This window comes from Strix uralensis, chromosome 2 (assembly GCF_047716275.1).
Source record: "Strix uralensis isolate ZFMK-TIS-50842 chromosome 2, bStrUra1, whole genome shotgun sequence".
In the NCBI taxonomy this organism is placed as follows: domain Eukaryota; kingdom Metazoa; phylum Chordata; class Aves; order Strigiformes; family Strigidae; genus Strix; species Strix uralensis.
The window spans coordinates 130,134,249-130,158,098 of NC_133973.1; the positions used below are offsets into that span (position 1 = coordinate 130,134,249).

Genomic DNA, 23,850 nt, shown 5'->3' on the forward strand with positions numbered 1-23,850 from the left:
GCAGGCACAGCTAGACTGATGTCAGATTTCGTTCATAATTATATTCATTTATATGTCCTTTCATAACCATTTGCAATTTTGTATTAATTTTACAAGAAGATTATTCATTTGCTTTATAAAAATGATTTTTAAACTCCTTGGAGTAACTTAATCTCTGAATGCCCTCAGGTAACACCTGGGTTTTGAAAGACAATGATGTTCAAATCAGCAATTTGTTTCTCATGCCTCCTCTTAAACATTCAGATTCGTGTTCCTCAATTAGCTGGTCCCTCCCTGATTTCACGAATTACAAAACCTGTCTTCCAGATTTTTTCATTTCGTAAGTCAGTTCCTGCAATACTCTGAGGAAGAGTGTGTGTCTCCTGCTCTCTGACTTCTCTGTCCCTTGTGAGATGTTATATGAGGATCACCTTCAGGGGGTTGGATTGTTTTGGTTTGGCTTTTTTAAAATTTTCCATATCATCCACCCAACTAAAAAAAGAAACGAACAGCACTCGTGTACTCTTTGAATGACATCTAAATTACCTTCAATCCCGGCATCACTCTCATTCCATGGCAATTTATCTTCACCACTTGTTTCCCTCGCACTGAAATGAGTAGAGGGCTATTTTTCATGCAGGCTCTAGGTTACTTCTTGCATCTTTGAGGACAAATTCTTCAGCCTACCTAAATATATTAACTGATTCTTTTAAAATTCTCAGTATCTCTGCAAAAGACTATTTTTGTTTATTTTTAATTTTTGAAAGAATTTTACTGGCCTGGCCCGAAAGCTACCTGAACAGAGCAGAATGATTACAGCCTCGAATGAAGATGTTGAAGCCAGGTCCTTCCTTTAGTAACATTTAAACTAATTTTAGTCATATTTAATCCATTTTACAGAAGAATCTAAAGGCAAAAACACACTGACCTACATGTCATTCATACCACAGCACAGAGATACGGGACACTACACAGCTCTAAGATGATCAGATATCCCAACACAACGCAATCACACCCCACCATCACAGCAACTCCAGGTACCGGGTCCTGACAGAAGGCAGCTTCTTGATGGCTCACCCAGAGATCCAAGCTGGCATAAAGAAGCATATTCAAGGGTAACACTAACATTCTTCTTAGTCTCCACCCTATTTCCAAGTACACAATGGTTCACAGAACAAACAAAAATCACATTTTCATATACCGAGCAATTCTGGACTATTTTACAACACAATCTGGCCAGTACAGCCTTCTCACACACCTCAGAAAGATGACGCATGATGACTATGTCTACGCTGACAGATAAGACAGGATCTGGTTTAGTGTTAGCTGACTCCCCAGCTTTGCTTAGGACTAGCCCAAACAGCAATCCCTAAGAATTCCCAGGCACGTGAAGCGAGCCTGAAGCAGCAGTGGCACGGCCAGTGTGCACCATCCATCCTTGGGACAGAGCTCTGACCCTGTCCTACAGCAATGCACACGCAGCCAGGGGAGTGATGCGACACTCACAGCTCATCCCGCCTCACCTCAATCTTTGGCTGCTGATTCTGTCTTCCGTGCAACAGTTTTCAAAATAATTTATTAGTGCAATAATTAGGTTTGTTCTTGTTATTACCTCTTGTCAATCAGTGATTTATCTGTGAAGAGACCTGCCAACTGCCATGTGCATGACTGCCTGGCCCATGCTGTACTAGTACCGATGTCCCCCTCACATTTATACAGGAAGAAAAAACACATTATACTTGTACAATCGCTGACAGCATTTGTGTCTTTAACAATATTATATACAATGCCATCCTAGGGAGCTTACAAAATAAATAATGCAGATTAAGAGAAAGAATACAGATACTCAGGGGTCAGAGGGCCTAGAAAGACAATTGCACTGTAATCGTAAATAGGAAAAAAACTTTTGACACAGAAAGAGAAAGAAGCAACTGGCATCTAAGAACCTGAAGACTATTACAAGTACAGAAGGATGCAGATATGGCACAAGTATGAAAAATATTACAAAGGAGGGTATGAAATGAGTATGAAAAGAGCATCAAAAGTAGGATCAAAATGAGTATGAAAAGGGTATGAGAATAAATTAAGTGAAAGAAATCAATAAAATATAGCAAGACCCAAGAATCATTAAAAAATGTACCGGAAGCAGACTCAGGTTACACCTGTTCTGCTAAAAAATTGGCCAAACCACCCCCCTGTCCAGAGGACTGGTTGAACAGACCTGCTGGCATCCACGCTGCTTTAGCCCTGGTGCTCCTCTCTGATATGCCAGCAGGTCTGTCTGGGAGAGAGCCCTGTGGAGTGAGAGCCATGAGTAAACTGTCAGCGTGAGCCACGAGCAAACTGTCAGTGTGAACCATGAAGGGGCCAGTGTTCAAGCTGTTCCCTGGCTCTGTCATTTAGCAGCAAAGGCACACAGGGTGAAGGAAGGGCAGCAGAAGTAGGGTGGGAAGGGGCCGGTGCTGGATAAGGGCAGGAGAAGGCCTGTGTTTGAGAGGGGAAGGGCAGGAAAGAAGTTAGGTTGGAGAGGCAGGGAGGGAGGCCTGGCTTAAATTAAGTGAAGAAAACAGATGATGAGACTAGGAGAAGAAAAGGTGAATGACACAAATGATTCTTGACATCCCACAAGCAAAAAGTGAGACGAATTAGCTTAACTGCAAAGTAGCAAACAGATGATTTTTACCTTATTTAGATTAAAAGAGAATGTTACCACCAGATCAAATCACCTCTGATAACTAACAACTAAGCATATTCATCTACTGCAAAATGTGCGCCATCATCAAACAAGTGCCTAAAACCTACAGACTCTCAGTAAACAGAGGGCTTTGCTCTAATGCATGTGATGAATGGCAGATTTCCCATGTGAAATCAACAGAAATCCCAGGAAACAGAAATCAAGACAATTCAAATACAATATTCCAGCCTCTCATTTCCCCTCTCCAGCTTTATGCAATCTCCCTGTGAAATCATTCTCTTCTCCACACCTCTGTGATTTCTAGAAGTCTGAATTCTTCAACTTTGAAAACACAAGATTACACCTTCAGATTTTCTTTAGCTTTGAGTAATCTAAAACAGAAGTACAGATAGAACAAACACACAAACTCTGATGAAGGACTTTTTCAGTAAAGTTTCCTTAAGATATCAAGGCAGGCAGTTTTTAAAAAGTATAATTATAAGGTTTATGGGAGATTGGGGCTTCTTCTGGGGGAAGAGGTGTTAAGCAATTTTTAACTTTTTTCTTTTTTTTTTTTTTCCCTGTAAAAGTGGGTCTCAGAAGACTTGAGCATTGGGACCTTGCTTTGTGAAATAGAAGCAGTCTTAATTATGAAATAGGCATCCCTGTCAGCCAATTCATATGCAGATGGACAATTCAATTTAGATATAAAACCTATTTTTGGTAAAGCAATCAATTGGTACTGGAGCAAAAATAAAGACAGTGAGACTATGATATCTGAAGATATTTTTTCCAACTAAAAAAAAAATACTCAAGCACAGTTATTAAAAAAAAAAAAATACAAAGCTAGTACAGCACTACTTAAAAGCAAAGACTCTTTGCAGCCATTTACTGAAAACCAGTATTTTACTCATCAAATTCTAGCACCACTTAATTTGGCCCCATCAGTCTCCCATTGACTGAAGGGCAGCAAAACATTTAAGAGCTGTGGGGTGTAGATGTTACGAGTTTAGACTCTGGATTATAACTGTCCCTAACCACGTTCTCTCCCAGAACAACCTCTGGCAATTTATTCTCATCTATTCATTCTCATTCATTTTCACACAAGCTTTTGTGAGAGGAAACTCTTTCATCTACTTTCCTTAGTTATTAGCTTGAGCCAACAGGAGGAACAAGCAAGCAGAAGCCATTTTACAGGCTTGACATAGAAAAATGAAGTGCTATTTTTTGTTGCTGAGCTGTACAAAGGACTGGGACTAAGTAGTACCAGAAATATTCTGAACATATGCTGACATAACTATAAAGATAAAATAATTTAAGTTCATCCCCTTATGCAACTCTCAGAACGCAGAAAAGGACTGAACGTTCGCACTGTCCAACTGTGGTATTTCATTTACAAATACAAGGTTTTCAAGGACTGCTTTAAGTCCAGCAAAGAATGACATTAGTAATGACTCTCTTAATTCAGGAGTGCACTTTCCCTGCCAACCTACTTAATGTGCAAGGCTTCTGCTTCCTTCCCTGCCATCCCCACCGCACCCTTTCACTCTTTATGTTCTGCTGGCTCTGATGCTCGTCAAATCCTGCTTAATAAATCAATTCAACTAATGCACCTGAAAATTACCCCAGCTAAAATCACCGTAGTAACCTCTTCTGGGTTAGTGAATGAATGAATGTGCTCAAGAAGAGATAAGGTCCAAGTCCACACAAAGAAAGGAGTATAGTTATGTGTTTGGGCGCAAAGGAAGGCAGGTGCTTCCTCCCTCTTTAGGCAGCAGCAAGATTTTAGAGGAGGTCAGCTTTAGATTACTCTGATAAGTCAAGCTAACACTGTCAACAAAAACCTAAGAAAAATTAGACACTGTAAAGAAGGTAGCGTAAAAACTGATGCAGAAGTTTTGCAGTACAGCGTGACACTGGTTGAGAAGGTTCCCACCCTACCTTGGATTTGTGACAAGTTATAACTGTTCATGGGGCCACAAAGTAAAAGAGATCAGGAAAACTTTTTGAATTTTTAGGTTTGTTTTTCTTTTCAAAGAAATAAAAAGGGGGAGCTTTCCCCATAACCCGTGACTGTACAACTGAGTGAACCATAACACAGCTATGAGCAGGAATCTCTTTACCAGGCTTGACTGCTGGAGAACTTTAATTACAGAGCTGTTTAAGCTGCTTTCTCCTTAGCCAGACCTGACAGACCACCACTACACCTCTCATGCTCATTTCAGGCCCATTCTCTGCTGGTACAAAACTTCATGCTTCCAACACAGCAAACTGAATCCGAAACAGATACAAATAAAAAATTACGGGGGGGGGGGGGGGGGGGAGGGAGGAGGAGGAGAGGAAATGTTCTTCTCTGTATTAGTTTCCTGATCCAGCTCACTGTATGCTCACAGAAACAGCTGCCACTTCTGTTTGTGCCAGTTCAGAGTGAAAATGTTCACTGTCAGACCTGACAACTCCTTAGGTCCACACTGCTACCACTTACTAACTTTTTTTATCATGTAATTAGATGTCGCCACAATTTTCACTCATGCAACACTTCAACGGGAGCTTAAATGAATTAAGTTGGGACTGCTGCAGTCCCGCTCCTTCCCTTCTCTTTATTAAATAGCTCGATAATTTTGTTGTATCAGCACTGGTACAGAGTTGAAACCACAGACTCAATGACTTTTTTTTCTTTCTTTAAGACTTAGCTTGGGGTCAGCTTGATAGCCAGCTCACTACTCCAAGCACCACTACAGGAGAAACACAAAGGTGGGGACAGAAGAAAGTGTTCACCTGCAGCGATTCCCGCTTAGATCAGCTTTCAGGATATGTTTACACAGATGGATGCAAACAGATCCCGACTCCTCCACCTACACCCTAATTTATTGGAAGTAAGCCAGCTGCAACTGAGGTGATATAACCAAGTCTAACTGCACACCCAAGCTAAGATCCCTCACCTATAGGATACTTTCCAAATATTCAAGACTCCTTTAGCCTTAATGTACCTTTTTTACCCTTGCTTCATTATAATAATGGAATCTCCTCGATCCTAAGGCACTGATTACCTGAGTGTCTCCAACAGCAATACACGCGTGCATTGCACTTGCTACTGCCAAACCTACAACGCCAGCCTCCCAGGCAAATATTAAGTCAGGTATCACAGGTACTGAAAAATGATGCAAATACGATGTTCAGGCTGTGCCCGTGCCCATGACCTCCTATCCCACCAGCTTCACCCCTCTCACAGCACGTTATCCCACCAGACCCCACCACCCTCTATGCCCTTCTTCTCCCCTCCTAGGCCCAGATTCAACACACTCCCCCTCAAGCATCAGGCTCTCTCCCCGCAAACAACCTTACGCTCTCCAGCCCTCAAACCAAGCTGCCCCACCACCACCTCTCTCCTCCCCAGCACCACACTCCCCCCGAAACATCCTTTTTGCTCTTCTGCCCTGCCACCCCAGGGTCAGGCTGCTCCTCGACATCTCTCCTACCCTTCTTCTCCTAACATACCCCTCCCACCTCACAGCAGAACAGCCTCCCTCCCTTAATATGCCTCATGCCCTTCCTCCCCACCCCAGGCCAGACGCCCCCCTCTCTGACACCCCTTGTGCCCACCCCAAACACCCCCATGCCCTTCCGCCTCACCTCAGACCAGGTTGCCCCCTCCCCACCCCATAACCCCTTGTACCCTTTCCTTCCACCCCAGGCCAGGCTCCCCCCGCCCTGATACCCCTCATGGCCTTCCACCCAAAAACAAGGCCAGACTCCCCCCTCCCTGGCAGCCCTTGCGCCTTTCCCCCAGGCCAGCCCCCCTCACCACACTCCTCACGCCCTTGCCCCCTCAGGCCAGACCCTCCCCTCATGCCCCCCCCCGCCCCCTCACCCACCAGGTACAGGGTGCCGTAGATGCGGAGGGACTCGGCCAGGGCCCCCTGCGTGACGTGCAGGACGGCCCAGGAGCACCGCGGGTGCCAGGTGTGACCGATCTCGTAGCAGCTGTGGGGGATGGATTTGCTCAGCGCCGCCATCTTTGCCGCGCGCGGGGAGGGGGCGCGCGCGGCCGCCGCGTCACCGCCGATGCAGGAGAAAGGTCGCGCGGGGCGCTGGCGGCGGCGGGGTTACTCGCGGGCAGCCGCGCTCCCCCCGCCGCGCCGCTCGCGTGAGGCCCGCAGCCAATCCGCGGCCGCCGGGGGGCGGGGAGCGGCGGGGGCGGGGTGGCGCGAGCCGCGTCGCGGGGCGCGCGCCACACGTGGGCCGCGGGGCGCTGCGCCGGCAGTGCCGAGCCGAGCCGAGCCGTGTCCCACACCCCTGCGGCTCGGGCAGCGCCGCGCTCCCGGCCGCCTCTGGAGCCTTCTCTGTCCCTTCGCCCCTGTCCCGGCACCCCTGCACCGGCACCCCTACACCGGCACCCCTGTCCCCTTCAACCCTGTCCCCTTTGCCCCTGTCCCCAGCACCGCTGTCCTGCACTGCTATATCGGCACCTCTGTCCCCTTCACCACTGCTCTGCACCCCTGTCGCTGGCACCCCTGTCCCTTTCACCCCTGTCCTTTCACCCCTGTCCCCGCACCCCTACATTAGCACCCCTGTCCCCTTCGCCCTTGTCCCTTTCACCCCTGTCCCTTCACCCCTGTCCCCACACCCCTGTCCCCTTCACCCTTGTCCCTTTGCCCCTGTCCCTTCACCCCTGTCCCACACCCCTGCCCGGCAGGGCCACGGGTTTTGCACGTAGGGCAGAACGGCCTTGCCCCATGGCCGGGCACGGAGCTGGCGGGTTGCAGTTCCCAGCGCTGCAGCAACAGCTGCAGGAGGCGGCGGGAAAGCTGACCCGGGCTGCACATCAGCAGGGAGAGAGACTTGTGCACATCGGCAGGGTGACTTGTGCACATCAGCAGGAGACTGGACAAGCAGCAGCGCTGTGCTGGCGCTCAAAGCCTCGTCGCACCCCCAGCCCGAGCACGATGTGCAGGGTGTGCAGTTTGGGCTCCACATCTGGTGACGCAGCTGAGCGGGAAAAAGGCAGCTGAAGTCATCAAGGGAGGGAGAGCGACTGCGTTGTGAGGAGAAGCTTAAAAGAAGTTGATTCCCTCTGGTTTGCAAAGACACGGGGTGGGATGTGATGGAGTTTTACGAAACTGTGAAGGTAGTGACTGATGACACGGTTATAGTTCATTGCAAAACTGGTGTCTGGTTCCAGCTTGAAATTTTGATTATTTTGGGACCAAAGGGGCTGTGTGTGTCAGGACCTGGGGATTTTACTTAGCTCCCTCTTAAGTAACAGTTTACGAACACTCAGTCCTGATGGAGCAAGTACACTCTGTACCTTCTGTGCAGTGGTCAAGTCAGGAGAGGTTATTTCAAGACCTAGATGGGACATATGTCCCAAGACAAATAAGAGGATCAACAAAATAACCTGCAGTCAAATACAGACTTGGAACAGATCCACGGCAAGAAAATTCCTCCCCCTTACAGCCTGCCTCTAAATCCTCCTCCTACGGAGCCTGCAGAGTTCCCCTCCTTGATCAGACCTGAGACCAGTCCGTACCACTCTCAACAAAATAGAGCAAATTTGTCATTAATTTTGCAAAAACCTTTACCATTCCTTCCAAGGAGCCTGCCGTGGGTGCAAGAGCATACTTGCATTCCAAATTTAGCAGCCCGTAGATGGGTGAGTTGGGCAGTTCACAGAACTTGGAGCTGCTGAGAGACTATTTGCAGACTCCCAGCAAATCTGGAGATTTTTGACCTCAGTAGTTCAGTTATGCTATTTCAGTCAAGCGTGCTTGACCGACCACCCCTCTGCTAGGTAGACCTCTGTCTATGACAGTCTGTATTTAAAATCTAGTAGAAGACCCTAGAGATAACTTTAAATTCAGCTTTAGTGCTGAGGTGCAGCTCCCCTGCGGCTGCGGTTGCGTGGCTGAAAAAGGGAGTGAATATTGCTGTGTGCTGAGCCTCATAGGGAAGCAGCGTTGGCAAGATAACCTGCTGCAACATTGTCTGGACTTTGGCTTGGACCCAGCGCCTTGCTTGCTGTTTTTGTATTGCTCTGTTAAAGAGCTGCTTGTGGGCAGAAAAGGCAATTATTGCCTAAGATATGGATTCTGGCGCACTTGCTTGCGTGTTTTGGCTTTGCTACCACTCTTGGGTTTAAGGCGTGCTTGCTGCCTTGTATTTGTGGGCAGGGAGCTATGGCACATACAATATTAATAATTGCACAAGCAATTTCACTTCTGAGACACATTTTTGCAAACAGTCCTAGTTTTGTAGGGCTTGTACTGCTCGAGTTGAAGAAAACTGGTAAAGAAGGACCCAAGAAGATACCCTGTTTACTGTGTTCAGTTGTGCCACAACCCTGATCTGACTGAATAGCTGCCTGCTCAGAACTGGAGGCTTTTGGATCTCTCCTGTTGGGCCAGCCAAGGCAGATTCTGACGATGGACTAACAAAGAAGGCGGCACAGCCCTGACCTTGCTCCTAATCCTTTTCCATGGGGTTGCAATACTGTTCTGGGAAGAAGCCCTAGGGGTAAAGCAGCATGGAAATACTGCTGATAGCCCAGTTGGCATCAGATGCCATCCCAGCCTACTCTGTCCTGGGAGAAACTTACCCTTGATTGGAACTGGGACAAAGTCGTCTTGGAAAAGGAAGGACTCACATGAATTAAAAAAACATTGAGGACCTTTACTTTTGCCCCCCAAAATACCTGGGGTTTTCAGGAGCTCTTCTTGTCGCATGAACAAGGCTGCATACTAGGAAGAGCAGGCTCTCTATAATGTTACTTAAATGAACATCAGTGATGAATCCTGGTATAAAGCCAGGTGACATGGCACAGGCTTTTCAGGACTTGCCTTGTAACATCCAGGTGCCTTGGAGAGAGTTACTCTGAGTAGTCCCAAAAACAAAGCCAGAGAGTGAGCTAATTGCTATGCAGCGTGAATGGTGGAGGAGTAGAGAGTGCTCAGCTTACTCCCTGGTCCTCATGAATGTGGCAGTATCAGATATACCAATATGTCTGAATAAAACTTTAGGCTGCCAAAAATGTCAGATATGCATGTGAGCCTCGTTAGACTAGGAAAGCTACGATATCCCAGTCTCCATGTCTTGTGCCACCGAGGGGAGTGATGTGGCAGCATCTCACTGCATTTAGACTCTGCTCCAGTTGCCTGCGTACCCATTTGCAGCTGGATTAACGAAACACAGCTTTCAGCACAAGTCCAGGGCCAGACTCAGTCTTTAGCAAGAGACCTTAACTGGTGGACAGCACTGCTGTCCTCCAGTTTACTTATACTGATGATAACTGATTATATTAGGGGATCAGATGGTTTGGGTGGCAATTGCTGAATGCTGAATGCCTGCCTTTCCAGATTTCAGTGGGTCTCACAGTCTAAGAACATTTTCTGCTAATACCTTCAGCACCTGACAAATCTGGTGTCTACAAGTAAATCTCAGCCCATGAGTGACAGAAGGTGTGAAGAATTCTGCCTGCCTTCACAGCCAGCAGGTATCAGTGTTACGAGGTGGTCTAGCTGGGAATCCAAGTTGCAGCATTTAACTAATTGGAACAAAGTCAGACAGGGAAAAAAAAGAACCTGAGGAAAGAAGCCAAATGGGGAACTTCACATTGCAGGAGGCTTTGCCTTCCAAATCCATTGGGATCTGGGAAATCTTCCTTCTAAACATTTTTAAATATCAGAACAATCTGGAAACATTTTAACTTTGGAAGAAATGTAATGCTTTGCCCTCTCCTCACGCTGCTTTCCAACTTCTGTGCTTTTTTTGCCATGTATTTGTTTTCTCCCTTGGGACAGGTGATCCAGCTTTTCCCTCAGCTTTTCCCTACTAACGCAGTTTTCAGTGCCTGAAATTCATTTCTGGAAGTAGCTTCTCTTATCCGATAAGAACTGCTTTTTCCAGCATTTTTTTGTTTTTCACTCACTTTCCTTCTTTTCCCATTCTTCCACTCTCATTGTTTTTGTCCTTTGGTTTGTTCTCCTGCCATCTGTGCGATTGTCTCATGCCTCCATCATAAAATTTATGAAATCCAGACTGAAAAATATTCTGCTGCTAAAAAAGCTAGGGATTAAATTCATCCTTCTGCTCAGGTCAGTGGAGGCAATGTCTACACACAGACATCTGGTTCCTTCAGTTTACTGCATAGGAACTGAGAGATGTTGCTCCAACCTCCATTTCTTCTCAGAGTCCAAGACAAATGGTAGGTACAGTATATAATTAGTTTTGTAGAAATAAATCACAAGCTTGTAACATGTATCAGTAATACATAAAATGGTTGTATTGAATGGGAATTAATGGCCATTAATAGAGCTGGTTTTACTTTCCTGCAAGGAAAGGACCCTTTAAGAACTACTTTTCACCCTTGTCTCTGAAACTACGTACACTTTAAACTTAACCAATTTTGCATTTTTGAAGAGGGATTCTCTTCTGGCTTATATCCATGAGTGCTACTTGTTCATTTTTTAGCAGGGAATAACCTCAAAATACCCTTGTGTTTGCTGATATTTCAAGGTAAAGGAATTATCTGGAAGTTTTCCCATTTTCCAGATGGAATAATTTCCAAAATAAATGTGGGATGGACTGTGGGATAATACCCTGTGAATATTTTAATACACACAATAATATCCCCCAGTTTATAGAAATCTGGATTTTTTCCAGAAATAAATGTTGCAGTCTTTCTTACAGAGGTACCAAGGATCACATCAAGAAAACAAGATCATAATGTTCACCACACTGATTCTGCAGGCCAAACCAGGAGATGACATACTGAGCCATATTCCATATGTATTTAGCATATGGTGCTGCTGTTCCTGGAGACAGTGATTTCTTCTTTCTGAATCAGGTGACAGAATTGGTTGTTAAAGGCTAAATTAAGCCAGTGGGTTCACTAGAAAATGAGTAAGAGGCAGTGCATGTGGACAGCAGCCCAGAACAGCAACTGTGACCCTGCTGCTTCTCTGCAGCTTTCCAGGAAAGTGCTTTCTGTAGTTCTGGAAATAATGCAAAATCACATCTTGCATCATGCTGGTACCTCAGCCTACTCCCATGCTTGAAACTCCCTCGCCCAGATAATAAAGGCTAGTTCCCTGCCTTCATCTGTGTGTGCTCTCAGAAGGTCCGTCTGCCCAAGCTCTACAGTCACAGCGCTGTCTCTGGAGCTCGTGTGCTTCCTCTGCCGTCCTCCCTTCTCAATGCCTATCAAATTCAGCAGTCAGGAAAGACCTGTCCCACATAACTTCCATGTCCTTCATTTCTGTATACCAGGTGGGGGCAGCAGCCTTCAAACCTGCGGACGATGTTCAGCTTTCCATGACTATGAGTGGGAAAGAGCACTGCTGCACACATGGGGCTCTGAGGCAGCATTAGATGGGTCTCCTTGGACCTAAAGAGGTCCAGGGAGTGAACTAGAGCTCTGGATCTCCATCGTCTATGCCACCTGATAGCCAGTTCACTCTCTGGCTCCTTTTTGGGCCTTTTCAATGAAATCTGAGATAAATACTCTATAGAGAGTTCTGGCTGTAAGGTAGGGTAGATAAAAGCCAGTCATTACCATTTGCCCACAGGAGGAGCAGTCGGTGGCTGGCTGTTCGTCAGCAGCATCGATGCAAAGGATCTTTCAGAAAATAGAAGAGAAAAAGGAGACAGGAATGAATGATGAAATCCTCAAGCAAAAATCTTTTGTTTGCCCCTCCTCTTCAGTCATTTCCATTTTATTTGATGTCATTACTGCAACATTATTTATGCTTCAAATGCAAGAATTTTTTCAAAGTCATGAATAGCTTCATGAACTTAAGAAAAGACTCAGAAGGAGCCATTTTTTTTCTGTTTGAAGTTCCTAGTGTACTTAAATGTTTCTGTAATAAAACTGTCAGTCCATCAAGTTGGTCTGCTAAGCCCACAGATAGAAATGTTGTTGTTTTAAAGCAACTGAGCACCCAACAGCTCCTTTGAAAAGTAATGATAGTTTCTAGGAACTCAGCACTTCTGAAAAGGCTTTCAATTTAAGCCTGATTTTTTCCAGAGGAATAATGAACAGTACATTTCAGTGACTTAATTTTCAAACGCTCATGTTGAAATAGCCTCAGGACTCTGATCACTCCTGCTGCTAGCTCTTGGACATCACAGCAGTAGAATTAACAGCCTAAGTAGCAGCTACCGAAACACTGTGTTTTGCAGGTTTGTATTTTCAAGCAGACTAGCAGTGATTTTAGGTCACCCTGCAATGATGGGTTTGATAAACTACATCATCCTTCAGCAAGAATATGGGCATCCAAAGCTGTGAACAGGGTGAATGGCTTGGAGGAGGCTCTTTGAGGCAAGCTGCCCCCTTTGCCTTTATTTTCAGCAGAGTGGCTGAGCAGCCACCCGTTGCTGTGAGGCATCTTGAAAGTGCTTCAAATTGCAAATGAAAGAAGCAATGCACCCATGATTACTACTAGCTTTTGAAATACTGGGTTTAGGTGGGCTTTAGGCATCCACGTTTGGACCTCCTGTCAAAAATCAAGACAGTATAAAAACCAGTTGTGGATTTGATGGGACTGCAAAGATACTGATAGCAACAACAGGCTCGAGCTTTGAATGTACATGAAAAAGAATCGGGGAAAGAAGTTGAAACAAACTAGTTAAAACTCTCAAAAGAAACATTTTTAAGCATACAAGCATTCAGAGAACAAAACCTCCTTTTCAGCACCCCTGGCTCATTCCTAGGGGCCATTTCTTACATTTCTGTTAAATCAGTTGAGAAAGTCACTAAAGCATAGCAACATTGCAGTGTCCCTAAAAAAAAAAGCACCAAAAGGCCTTGAGAAGACTCTGAATAGCGCAGAAAGCAAGAACAAATGTTTTATATATGTGGTATTGTTAAAGCTCTCAAGTGACATAAATATAATAAACAATAGTGAAGAATGGGATATTTCTGTTTGTTTCCCCACACTCGAGATGACCTAACCCACCTCAGGCATGGTTCCACTTTGGGACTTGTGAGTTATTTGATCGGTCCAAACTTGTGAAAATAAACACTATTATTCTACTGTTTTACATTGTGCATTCTTTTGTTCTCTGTAAACAGGCTGAGAACTAGCAAATGAAAGTAAATTATAATAAAATAAAAACTGCCGATAAACCAAAAACAACACATGGGAAAAAAAAAGTAATAAACACAAAAATAAAGAAATGGTATACTCATCACTGAGCACAGCTCTGTGTGCTCCAGATGACTTTGTCAGCATTTTATGGTTGAGTTCTGATCTCATTTACAGACATCTCCTGCAGAGACTTCCCTCATACTAACTCTGGCATGGCCAAGAGAAAAATCTAACATCTTAAGGTCATTATTTTCAGAGAAGCCTGTGGGAGTTAGATGTTCAGATCTCATTGGATTTCAGTGCAGGTTGGACACCTAACTCAGTGTCTCTAAAAAAATCCACTCCTTAAACTAATAGGTTATTTCCTTGGCCCTCCCAATATTGTCTTCCAGAGAATAGTTTCCAGTGTTTTGTCTAGTTTTAAGTAAATGCCATGGAGTTATCTTATCAGAGTACCCAGCTAGAAGAGATGAACTTGAGTGTAATTTCTTTATGAGGAAAAAGTTTGCTTTTTGGGCCCTAAGCCCGAAACCCCCATCCATGCCTCTCTGTAGCAGTAACATCTCAAAGGCGTGTTTTGCAGATCATTTAATATTTGTCCAGCTTTGTGCACATCATGTGTTAAGAATTACTATTGTTTATAACATAAATGATAGGGCTTTCACCACTCCCTGGGAGAGGTCATTTTGCAGCCTGATGCATGTCACTGTCACAAAGCTTCTTTTGATTTTTTTATAGTGTTTTTTAGCATTGGAAGGTTTTGAAGATAGGAAGCAGAAAACTTACTGCGTTGGCTGGAGTTCAGTATGCATGTGCATGTGCCTGTGCGTAGAGATGAGGTAACTGGTCAGACATGATATCATTTTACATTCCCCTCCCACACCAGGAAAGCACCTTCCTTCTACATCCTATTTATAGAAAGTAAAAGGACTTTGCCTGATTTTTTTTTTTTTAAGAAGAGGTGTAATGGTAATATTTTATACAGATCTCTTCAGTCAAACACCCAGAGGGAAACTGATACAGCCCTGGTTGAGATAGTATGCTGCCCCTAAAAACAAGGCACTAAGGATGGTTAATGACCTGATGTCCATGGTTGTACAATTTATGTCTCAGCACCACAAAGCAGCATTAACCCAAATGATATATTTCAAATAAGTTCCCTCATGCCAGAACTTTAGTAAAATTTACATGGGAATTCACAATGTATGCAAGAAATTATACCCCCTCCCAGCACTCCCACCTCCACTGAACTACATCTGTCTCTGTTTAGGGAGAAAGATTTTATGCAAAAATAGCACAGAAAAGTGTATTTTCAGGTGATAAACTGAAATTTTAAGTTAATTAAATAGCCCAGGTTGAAAGAGTATATAGCTTTTACCACTGTACAGAAGAGCTATAATTATTGATGATCCAAAAAAAGAGACATACAGGTTTACAGTACAGTTTACCAGAACCTCATTTTCTTGAAATAAATGTCATTTAACATCCAGCATGTCAGTTTGTTTTAGTTGAAGAAAATAAACCCCAGGGCCATCTCTTACCAGTACCACTTTCTAGAAGGACTTTTGAAAATCCTCTTTTCGCATGTGTCTACTTAACAAATGATCTCCTGAAATGCTGACTTTTTACTTACTGAAATCATGTTCTTGGGACCCAGATCATCCTTTCATAATTCAGGGGCTGGAGGGGCATGGCATTACACTTTATGTGAGAGTCTTACAATAAAGGTGTTAAAATGATCCTCTAGTCAGACTGAAATCAAGAATATTTATCCTACAATCATGCACTGTTGCCCAAGGGTTGTTGCATAAATTCTTCCTTAATCCCTACCTTTTATTACGCTTGAGCCTATGTTAGTTTCTCTTTACCCAGCTGCCTGGAGCAGCTGAGGAATGAGATAGACATCCTAGGCTCCTTTGACAGTCAAGGGAGAGTGGAGCATCTCCAGTGCAGCCACATTCTGCATCTGATCTGGACTCTTAAGTACATTCTCTGTCTGCCTTGACTACATGGGATTCGATGTCAGACTAACCCAGCAATGACAAAACCTATCAAAAAACTCGCCCTTGGCTGCACAACCCCTACGTCAGAAGTGCAGGAAGGAGAGGCAGGGTTTGGGGCAGCACAGAGAGCATCACTGGCCTTTTCAGTGGTTGTCCTCTATTGCAGTGGTCTTGGTGTGGTGGCAAAGTGCCCCCTTGAGAGTCTTTCCTACAAGATTAAAATAAGGAGGGCTCAATCCAGGTCTTAGCCTCAGGAACTGGTTTCACTGGAAGAGCAGATACAGTGGCTTTTGTCTAAATTGGGAGCCTGACTCTTCGCTGCTTTGCACCTTGTGTTCAGAGCAAAGGGGTTTGTGTTGTCTTCTTTCCAGCTGATTTCTTCACATATCTGGAGCAATTTTATGTCATAATCCAAGTAATAACCTTACCTCTCAATACAGCACTGTGCCCAGCTGTGGCCTGAAATTTTCATATTTAGGAAATAATTGGCTTTAGCTTTGCTCGGGGTATATTTGGGTTAAATGGCAGCTTTCTTATGTTTTTTATGCACATTTTTAGGAGGGTTTTTTTATATTTTTCATAGTTCCCCAAGGATGTATGTATAGTGTCAACAGTAATGAATGACATGAACTTTTACCATAAGGAACTGAAATATCATGGTAATCTAGTTTTCATGGTAATTTGGCCCCATGGAAGTCTCTCTGAGGAATAAAAATGCCTGAGAAAAATGGAATTCACATAAACTCTCACTATTCTCTAAGTTCATCTATATGTCTATGGGGAACTAAATGAATTGTCAGCCTCCAAATATAAATTACACTGCTCAAGAATGATAGATAAGTACATATTCAAATGCTTGATCCAGCAATAATAAAAATAAAATTCTGCATTGGTTCCATTGATAACAAAACCTCGGTACGGTGCTAAAAGACCATTGTGATCAGCACAGCGGAAAAGAATAAGGGTGTGGTTCCTTGACAGTTGAAGCCAATCTAAGCTGATCTGTTTTCTTTTGTGGTCACACCACCCCTCCTTGTCATCACAGGATTATTTATTTTATTTTGTTAGTTTTCTAACAACTAGTACCTGGACCTACCCTGCCAGGGAGTTAGAGGAAGAGCATATATGCACACAGAGTAAGGTGGGTTGCACTCCACATAATCACCTGTACACATGCAAGGAACACAAGGTAAATGTAAAATGGCAGCAAAGCCTTCTGGACAAGAGTGAATGACATTATTTATGCTCATATTCATTTTGAAAGTCCTTTAGTCTGTGTAACAATAATCCATATGATTAATTTGCCAACTTGGATAGAAATTAAGAAACCTGTTTGCCAAAGACTTGCCAAACCAGTCCTTCTCACTGTCTAGTATGAAGTTTATGTGTTTGTCTTCATATGAATGTAGCACTGCTTTAACTATGTAGGAATAGGTGAAGAAAAAAGAAAACTATGAATGTCGTATACAAATGGTTTATGGAAGAGCAGCTCTGTCTGTATGAGAAAGGGGAATCAACTATATTGGAAGAGGGAATAAAGCAGGTATCTTCTGCAATTATACCCATGTTATATGTATAAATACATTAGCAAAAACTCATCTCCTTAAATGAAATAGCTATACCAGCTCCCAAACTGAGTGCTTACAGTGATCACTTAAAGAGAAAAAAACCCCAAAATGTTAATAAATCAAAAAAATGAGAATTGCAGAGGAGACTGGAATTTGGAAATAATTAGCACACAGTGAACTATATTTTAAATGGCCCACAAAGTGAAGAATAGTGCCACTATAAACTGGGCGGTCCAACTAGAGCTGGAAGAGTCAAGTATTGCTGCCTATTTAAACTTCTCTGGGATTCTGTAAGGACCTGAAGGCAGTTTTGTATATAACTTAAAGCCACTTTACTGGTGCGTGAAGCGGCTCCTCATGAGACTCCTGCCAACAGTCCCTATCAGCAAGGGGACAGGTTTCACTGTTGTATCCAGTCCCCTTTTGTGTATTCACAGATGCTACAAAAGCAGTGTGAATGCAGCGAACTTCACCTCCTGGCAGATGTCAAATTTCTTTCCCAGGAGAATGACCCACCGCCTGCCCAACACAATACAAAGAAGGTTTTTTTTCCAGCCGTGCCCTGCAAGTCAATACTCGCTGTTATGTAATTAAACACAGCATATCAGCTCACATGGGCTTTTTAATGGGGAAAAATAGTACATTTTAAGATTTGTGGCCAGATTCATCAGCACGCTTGACAGCTCTGTGCTGCTCCAATGACACAGAACAACCTTAAGCCTGCAATAACTGATTGATTAAACCAGCTTGTCGTGGTGTTGCTGGAGCAGTGCAAATCAGCCGAAGCGTATCGGCAAATCTACCTTCTCAGCTCTTATTTTGAGGGATTTCTATCTCAGCCTAACTTAATTTCCAAAGTGTAAAAAATTAATTAATTTAATTAAATTAATTAATTCCCATGTTTAAAAGCTTTGTATTTACTCTTTGGTAATAAATTAATTAGTATAAATGTTTAAAAGCTTAGTATTTACTTCTTGAGTAATACATTTGAGGAGTAAGCACTGGAGGATGCTTTAAAAAAAATCTGTCTCCTATGTCCATAAGCAGGTTTGTGTGATGTGGGTGACAACTGGATGTGAGGACCAGGGCCGGGTGCAATCTGGGTGAGTGAGAAGCAGTAATTTAACTCAACATGCCATGCAAGAAAAGAGCAGAAAGAGTCCTTCTTAAATCATGTCCAGTGAAATTCACTTTACAGGACATGCAAAATGCCACCGAGAGCCAAGTACAATGTTGCTTATGGAGAGCAAATACACGGGAAATAACCTCCGACGCTGCCATAGAGTTAAAGCAAAACAGGACGCAGAAAGATTTAGTGGGAAAGATGACTCTGCAAAAAGGAAACTAAGCCGTATTTATAAAGCAAGACTCGTGACCTCTCAGGGACAGAGAACTCAGCCTGTCATTTTCTACCATGGTTAAATCACGCTTTGTGAACGATTGTCTATTATTTCCAAAACTTTCAGGCTAATTTGCTATTGCAAAATTAAACTTCTTCAAACAAGACAAAAAGTGCGTTCCTCCTTCAGGATTGCACTCTGCACGTGCCAAATCTGAAGTTATAAAACCAAGTTGTTTGGGAGTTAGCATAAAAAAAAGGGCTTCTGACCAATTTTATGAGAAGAAAACTGTTCGTCATTTTCCAGAAAAAAAAATCCCTTGGGCTAAGGTCAAGGGGAAATTTCAAGCCAAAATGCAAATCTCTGAGCATTATAGAAGCAATGATGAGTAGCAGTTCAAACTGGAAGTCATTCTGGGAGGCAGAAGCATTGACTCTAAAGTTCAGGCTGAATTTTGCCTCCACTGTGGGTCTGATTTTCAAAACAGTCTACTAATTTTCCCCAAAGGAACAGATTTTCTTGAAACTGGGCGTGCTGGATCTCTGCAGCAGATCTTTCCTGAGAAGCTGGGTAAAATCAGGCAAGGGAGAAGGACTGGTTGTTTTGGAAGGGTTTGTATTTTAGTACATCATTTTATAAATGTAGCTATGCTCTGAAAAAGTCATTGTGGAAATGTTTTTGTCTCACCGGATCCTGATAGTGATGTTGCCTCACAACTTCTTGTCTGTTCTGCTAATCTGGCTAGAGAGAAATCTCTGAATTATTTGAGGAAAGGGACTTTGGGAAAACTGTTTTAAAAAAAAAGTCAAAGTTATTCTTAAGCCTAGAAAGAGAAATACCTGTGTGAAAAAAATACTAACACACAGATGAAGTGACCTCTATATGGCACCTTTCACCTTATGAAAGTTATGGCCAGCTTTGCTCTCAGTGCCCCACTGAACATTGTGTGTGATACATCTGTGCCTGCTGGATTTCTAAGCACACAAATAATCTGAAAAATCCTCTTGCTTTGCCAAATGTTTTGATGCTATCTAAATGCAAAGGATTTCTCAAAATGATGTATATTAACTAGCACTGAAATTTCTTGTTTACAATGCTGTAAAATCAAAATATGAGAACTCTGTGCAGACTAAAATATTGACTTTCAGGGGTCATGGAGCAACTATTGACCCATGTTGGCACACGAGGAACTACACATGTGAATCCAGATACGGGATCTATGTGTTACAGCTTAGTTGCACCAAAGTACATTAAAGTAAGTTACAGTCATGTCTGCGTGAAAACAGAGATTAACAGCATGTCAGGAGACCTGCCCTCTAGACTCCATTGCTGGGCCTGGCTGAGTTTCCTTCGCAGAACAAGCTGGCTCTCATGGAGACACCAAAGGTAGAAACCTAACCAAAGTATCCCGAGAACATCAGCAGCCAAATCCCACTGGATCAGGCCCAGAAGGATGCTGCAGTGCACCATGGCAGGTAAATTTGCACATACAATATACTTTGTTTTAAGATTTGGGACACATTCTGCCCCCCTGAGATCAACATTGATTGATTCAACATCATTGAATCAGAGTGCTACTTTGTGCACGACCTTGTGCACTGATATTATTTATGAATATTTTATATATATAAAAGATATATGTGTAAATGTATTTGCATATGTGTATAGATATGCATAAATGCATATGCAGATCACGGCACTGTTTTTTTTCCCTGAGGTAGAGTCATGTTCACCTGAAGTGTCACAACAAAACAAACCATTTCTCTTCTGATTGTTACTGGGCAATTGAAATGCTGATTATAATGGATAAATACAGCAGGATAAATGAAATTGGGGAATAGACGTATTTCCTGCTTTAAAAGGATCAGCCTCACAAAGTACGGAAGTAAGCAGGGGAGAGAATTTATATGAAACATTTGAACAGTAGTTAGGAATCTATTTTAAATATATTACTAGACGCTTGAAAAGCCACCACTGAAAAAAGAAAGTGATCTGTGTTAATGAAAAAATTCAGCAACTTTATAGATTAAAGAAAAAATCTTTAATTAAATTTTTAAAGTTGTACAGTTCATTAAATTTAAGAAAAGCATAAATGTCAAACAGTAGAAATGAGACATTTCTTTGAATGAATATAAATCCAAAAGGAACGACAAGAATGTTATAAAGTAAGCAAAACCAAAAAATTAATGGACAGGTAGTCAAAGACAATAGTGCTTTATGTAAACAGAGGCCAGGAGAAAGTAACTAATGGTACTAGTCCGTTACACAATGGAAGTTGTGGAACTGTCAATAAACAAAACAGGTGACAGAAGTGTCCACAGATATTTTTGTTGTATATTGGAAAATATGTATGAGATGAGTTGGCTGATAGAGATAACTAATAGTAATTAACACATTCTTACACTTTCAGTGTCCTAAACCAGCTCTAGAAGTTACACATTTTAAAAACCTTGTATGTTTAGACAACTTATATCCAAGATCATTAAAAGTAATCTCTGGGATGGCAATATCAATATTCTCTTCAATCACCAAGTCCCAGGAGACCATCAGGAAGACAGGGACTGCTCTCATCCAATGTTAGACACCTCTTGGAGAGTTTTCACCTCTGAGCTAGTCGAGCTAGGTTCCCTTGACAGTCAACAGAGGCATTTTCAGAATGAAATTCATCTGACCAAAAGTTGACATCTGTATTTGGTTAAAAAAAATCACATCCTAATGTGGTACCTACCTATTTTAAAAAATCAACAGGGTGCCCAAGGTTTCTTAGGTCTGCCAACAAGGCATCAGTCCTGGCTGTCAGTATGATGCTATGGGGTACATCGTGTCCTTGGAAGTCTAAGCAGGGTGATCCTGTGTAGGAACGAAGAGGGTATTTTACCTGCCCATTTGACATGAGTGTTCTGAAAAGCTGAGCCATGTTCTAAATCTACAGTTCAGGCAAATGGTGAAGCGTTGAAAATGTTCAGAGAGAAGTTATGAACATTCTCAGATACCCTGCAAGATGATGGAAGACTCTGAGACATGCTGGTAAACGTTATTTATTTTTGCAATGTAAAAATATGCTCACAGCTTTAATAAATATGCAGAAAACCCACTTAAAAACTTAAGGGGGGGAATAGTAATAACAGGGTAATAATAACTTATAAATAGGATTTTATATTCATGTAATTCCTATTTTGATTTGCCTTCTACAAGTGTTTGCCTATTCTAGTTGACTCTGAAGGGACCAAGGGTGCTTAGGCTACTAATTCAGACATATCCACATTAAGACTGTAAGGGATGGTTTGGGCTGAAAGTGCTTTTCAAAAAGCAGGGTCAAATCTTGTTCCTTTAAAATAAAAAGCATGATTAAAGAATTGGAAAAGACACCTTACAATAGAAAACTCAGGAAGTTCAATGTATTTTGCTTACTACAAAAAGGTCAAAGGGTGACTTAATCTCAGCCTGACATTACCTACAGGGATAATCTCGGTAATGACTTCTCAACCTGGCCAGCAAAGATAGAACAAAAGTCAGTGGCTGGAAACTGAAGATAACTCAGACTAGAAAACAAATGTAATTATTGGCGGCTACAATAAATAATAATTATCAGGGTGGTTGCTGATTCTTTAATGAAAGCAACCTCAAAATCAAAATCAGATTTATTAAAAATAATATGTTGTACATCAGGCAATAATAGAGGAAGGAACATGGTTTGTGCTGTGCCGGATTCAGGCCAGTGTCTCACACTGCCCAGTAACCTAAGGATCTATAAACCCACTATCCCAGAGGTTTCTTACTTTGATCTGTTTAAAGAAACTATTATGTACATCCTTATCATAGTGACATTTAATCACTGTTAATATATGCGTAAGGTTCAAAGCAGGGTAATTACCATTTTTTCCAACTCCGACCTCTTGTATGATTTGTCACCACCTCTCCCAGCACTCTTGTTTTGAAAACTAATTCCCATTATCTAAAAGACTTTCCAAAGCAAACACAGCAGTGTAGCACTTTCTAATATTTATTTTGTGTTCTCAAAGAAAAGGGAATAGCGGTAGGGGTTTTTTTTGGGGGGGGAGAGTTCTTCTTCTAAAAAGGTACTTGCATTCGCTGTAGGTTTAAAATGTCCCTCTGCCCCTTTACTGAGTCCAAGGACCAGGTCCATGGGCAGAGGGTTTTGCTGCGTAACTTCTGAATATGCAATAGGTGATTTTTTTTTTGTGGAAACTAGGCAAGGGTCCTACTCTGATAGCAGCAAACTCTGCTTTGGTGCCTAAGTGCAGCACGAGACTGCAAATGAAAAGGGTTTTCATATACTAAGACAAAGTTTCATAGTTTTTAAGGTCACCATGATCCTCCCTCTAGTCTCCTTTCCTAAATAATTTGGACAAAAAAAACCCAAAAACTTCTCTGCCTTCTGCTTTCGGGTGTTTGACTGTATGGAGAGCACCCATCACCCATTCCCTGCACTTGTCTGATGTAGGTGATAAATTCGGTGGGGCTGGGAAGGGCTCGGCAGGCATGTGTAACACACGGTGTGTGCTCACAGCGTTATCATCCACCCAGATATCAGCTGAGCGCTGCTGGTTACGGACGGCAACGCTTGGGAGTAAATATGGGCCTTGCAAGATATGGTCGAGTTGCTGACTCCATCATAGACTCCTTGCCTGACCTTGGGACTGTAACACTGTCTGCCTGCGTGTTTAAAAGGTTAAGATAATACTACTTGTCTGCCTCACAAGGATTCTCTGAGGTTAAAGGCACTGTTTATTGGAGCTAGCTGTAAAGTATTACAGTGATGAGAGCTATGTAAATATCTATGCTCATGAAACCTCAATTAGAACACTACCCATCTGGCTAGAGGAAAGCACACTGAAAACCCGTCAGTCCCTACAAGATCACGGTACAGCTCACACACACATTTCCCACATCTCAGAGGTGGAAAAATCCCAATGGTGATGGAACTGCAGAGGGGAAACCCGCAGTGACTGAGCGCAGGGTACTCCATAGCATGGGTTTTGCTGTGATTTATAATCTCGTGTCTGGAAAGGAGCCGTTAAGTACTGCCTTGGTCTCTTAGTCTTAGTCTTATCCCAGAGATGCACCTGGGAGAGCTTGAGGAGAAGCAAAGGCCCCGAGGTGTGTACGGAGGCATAGCTGCTCGCGATGGACATGCTCAGGAGCACATGCACATGCCACACGCCGTACACACACAGCAAG

At 42.9% G+C, this 23,850-nt stretch overlaps 1 protein-coding gene across 1 annotated transcript in view; it reads right to left on the reverse strand.

Annotated features, from left to right (window-relative positions):
- The window catches only part of TMEM135 (transmembrane protein 135), a 186,802-nt gene extending 180,042 nt beyond the window's left edge, over window positions 1–6,760 (reverse strand). The window contains exon 1 of the mRNA XM_074860305.1: window positions 6,529–6,760. Within this exon, the coding sequence (XP_074716406.1) occupies window positions 6,529–6,669 (141 nt within the window). The 5' untranslated portion in view covers window positions 6,670–6,760. The remainder of the gene's footprint in view (window positions 1–6,528) is intronic.
- Window positions 6,761–23,850: the final 17,090 nt, after the last annotated feature.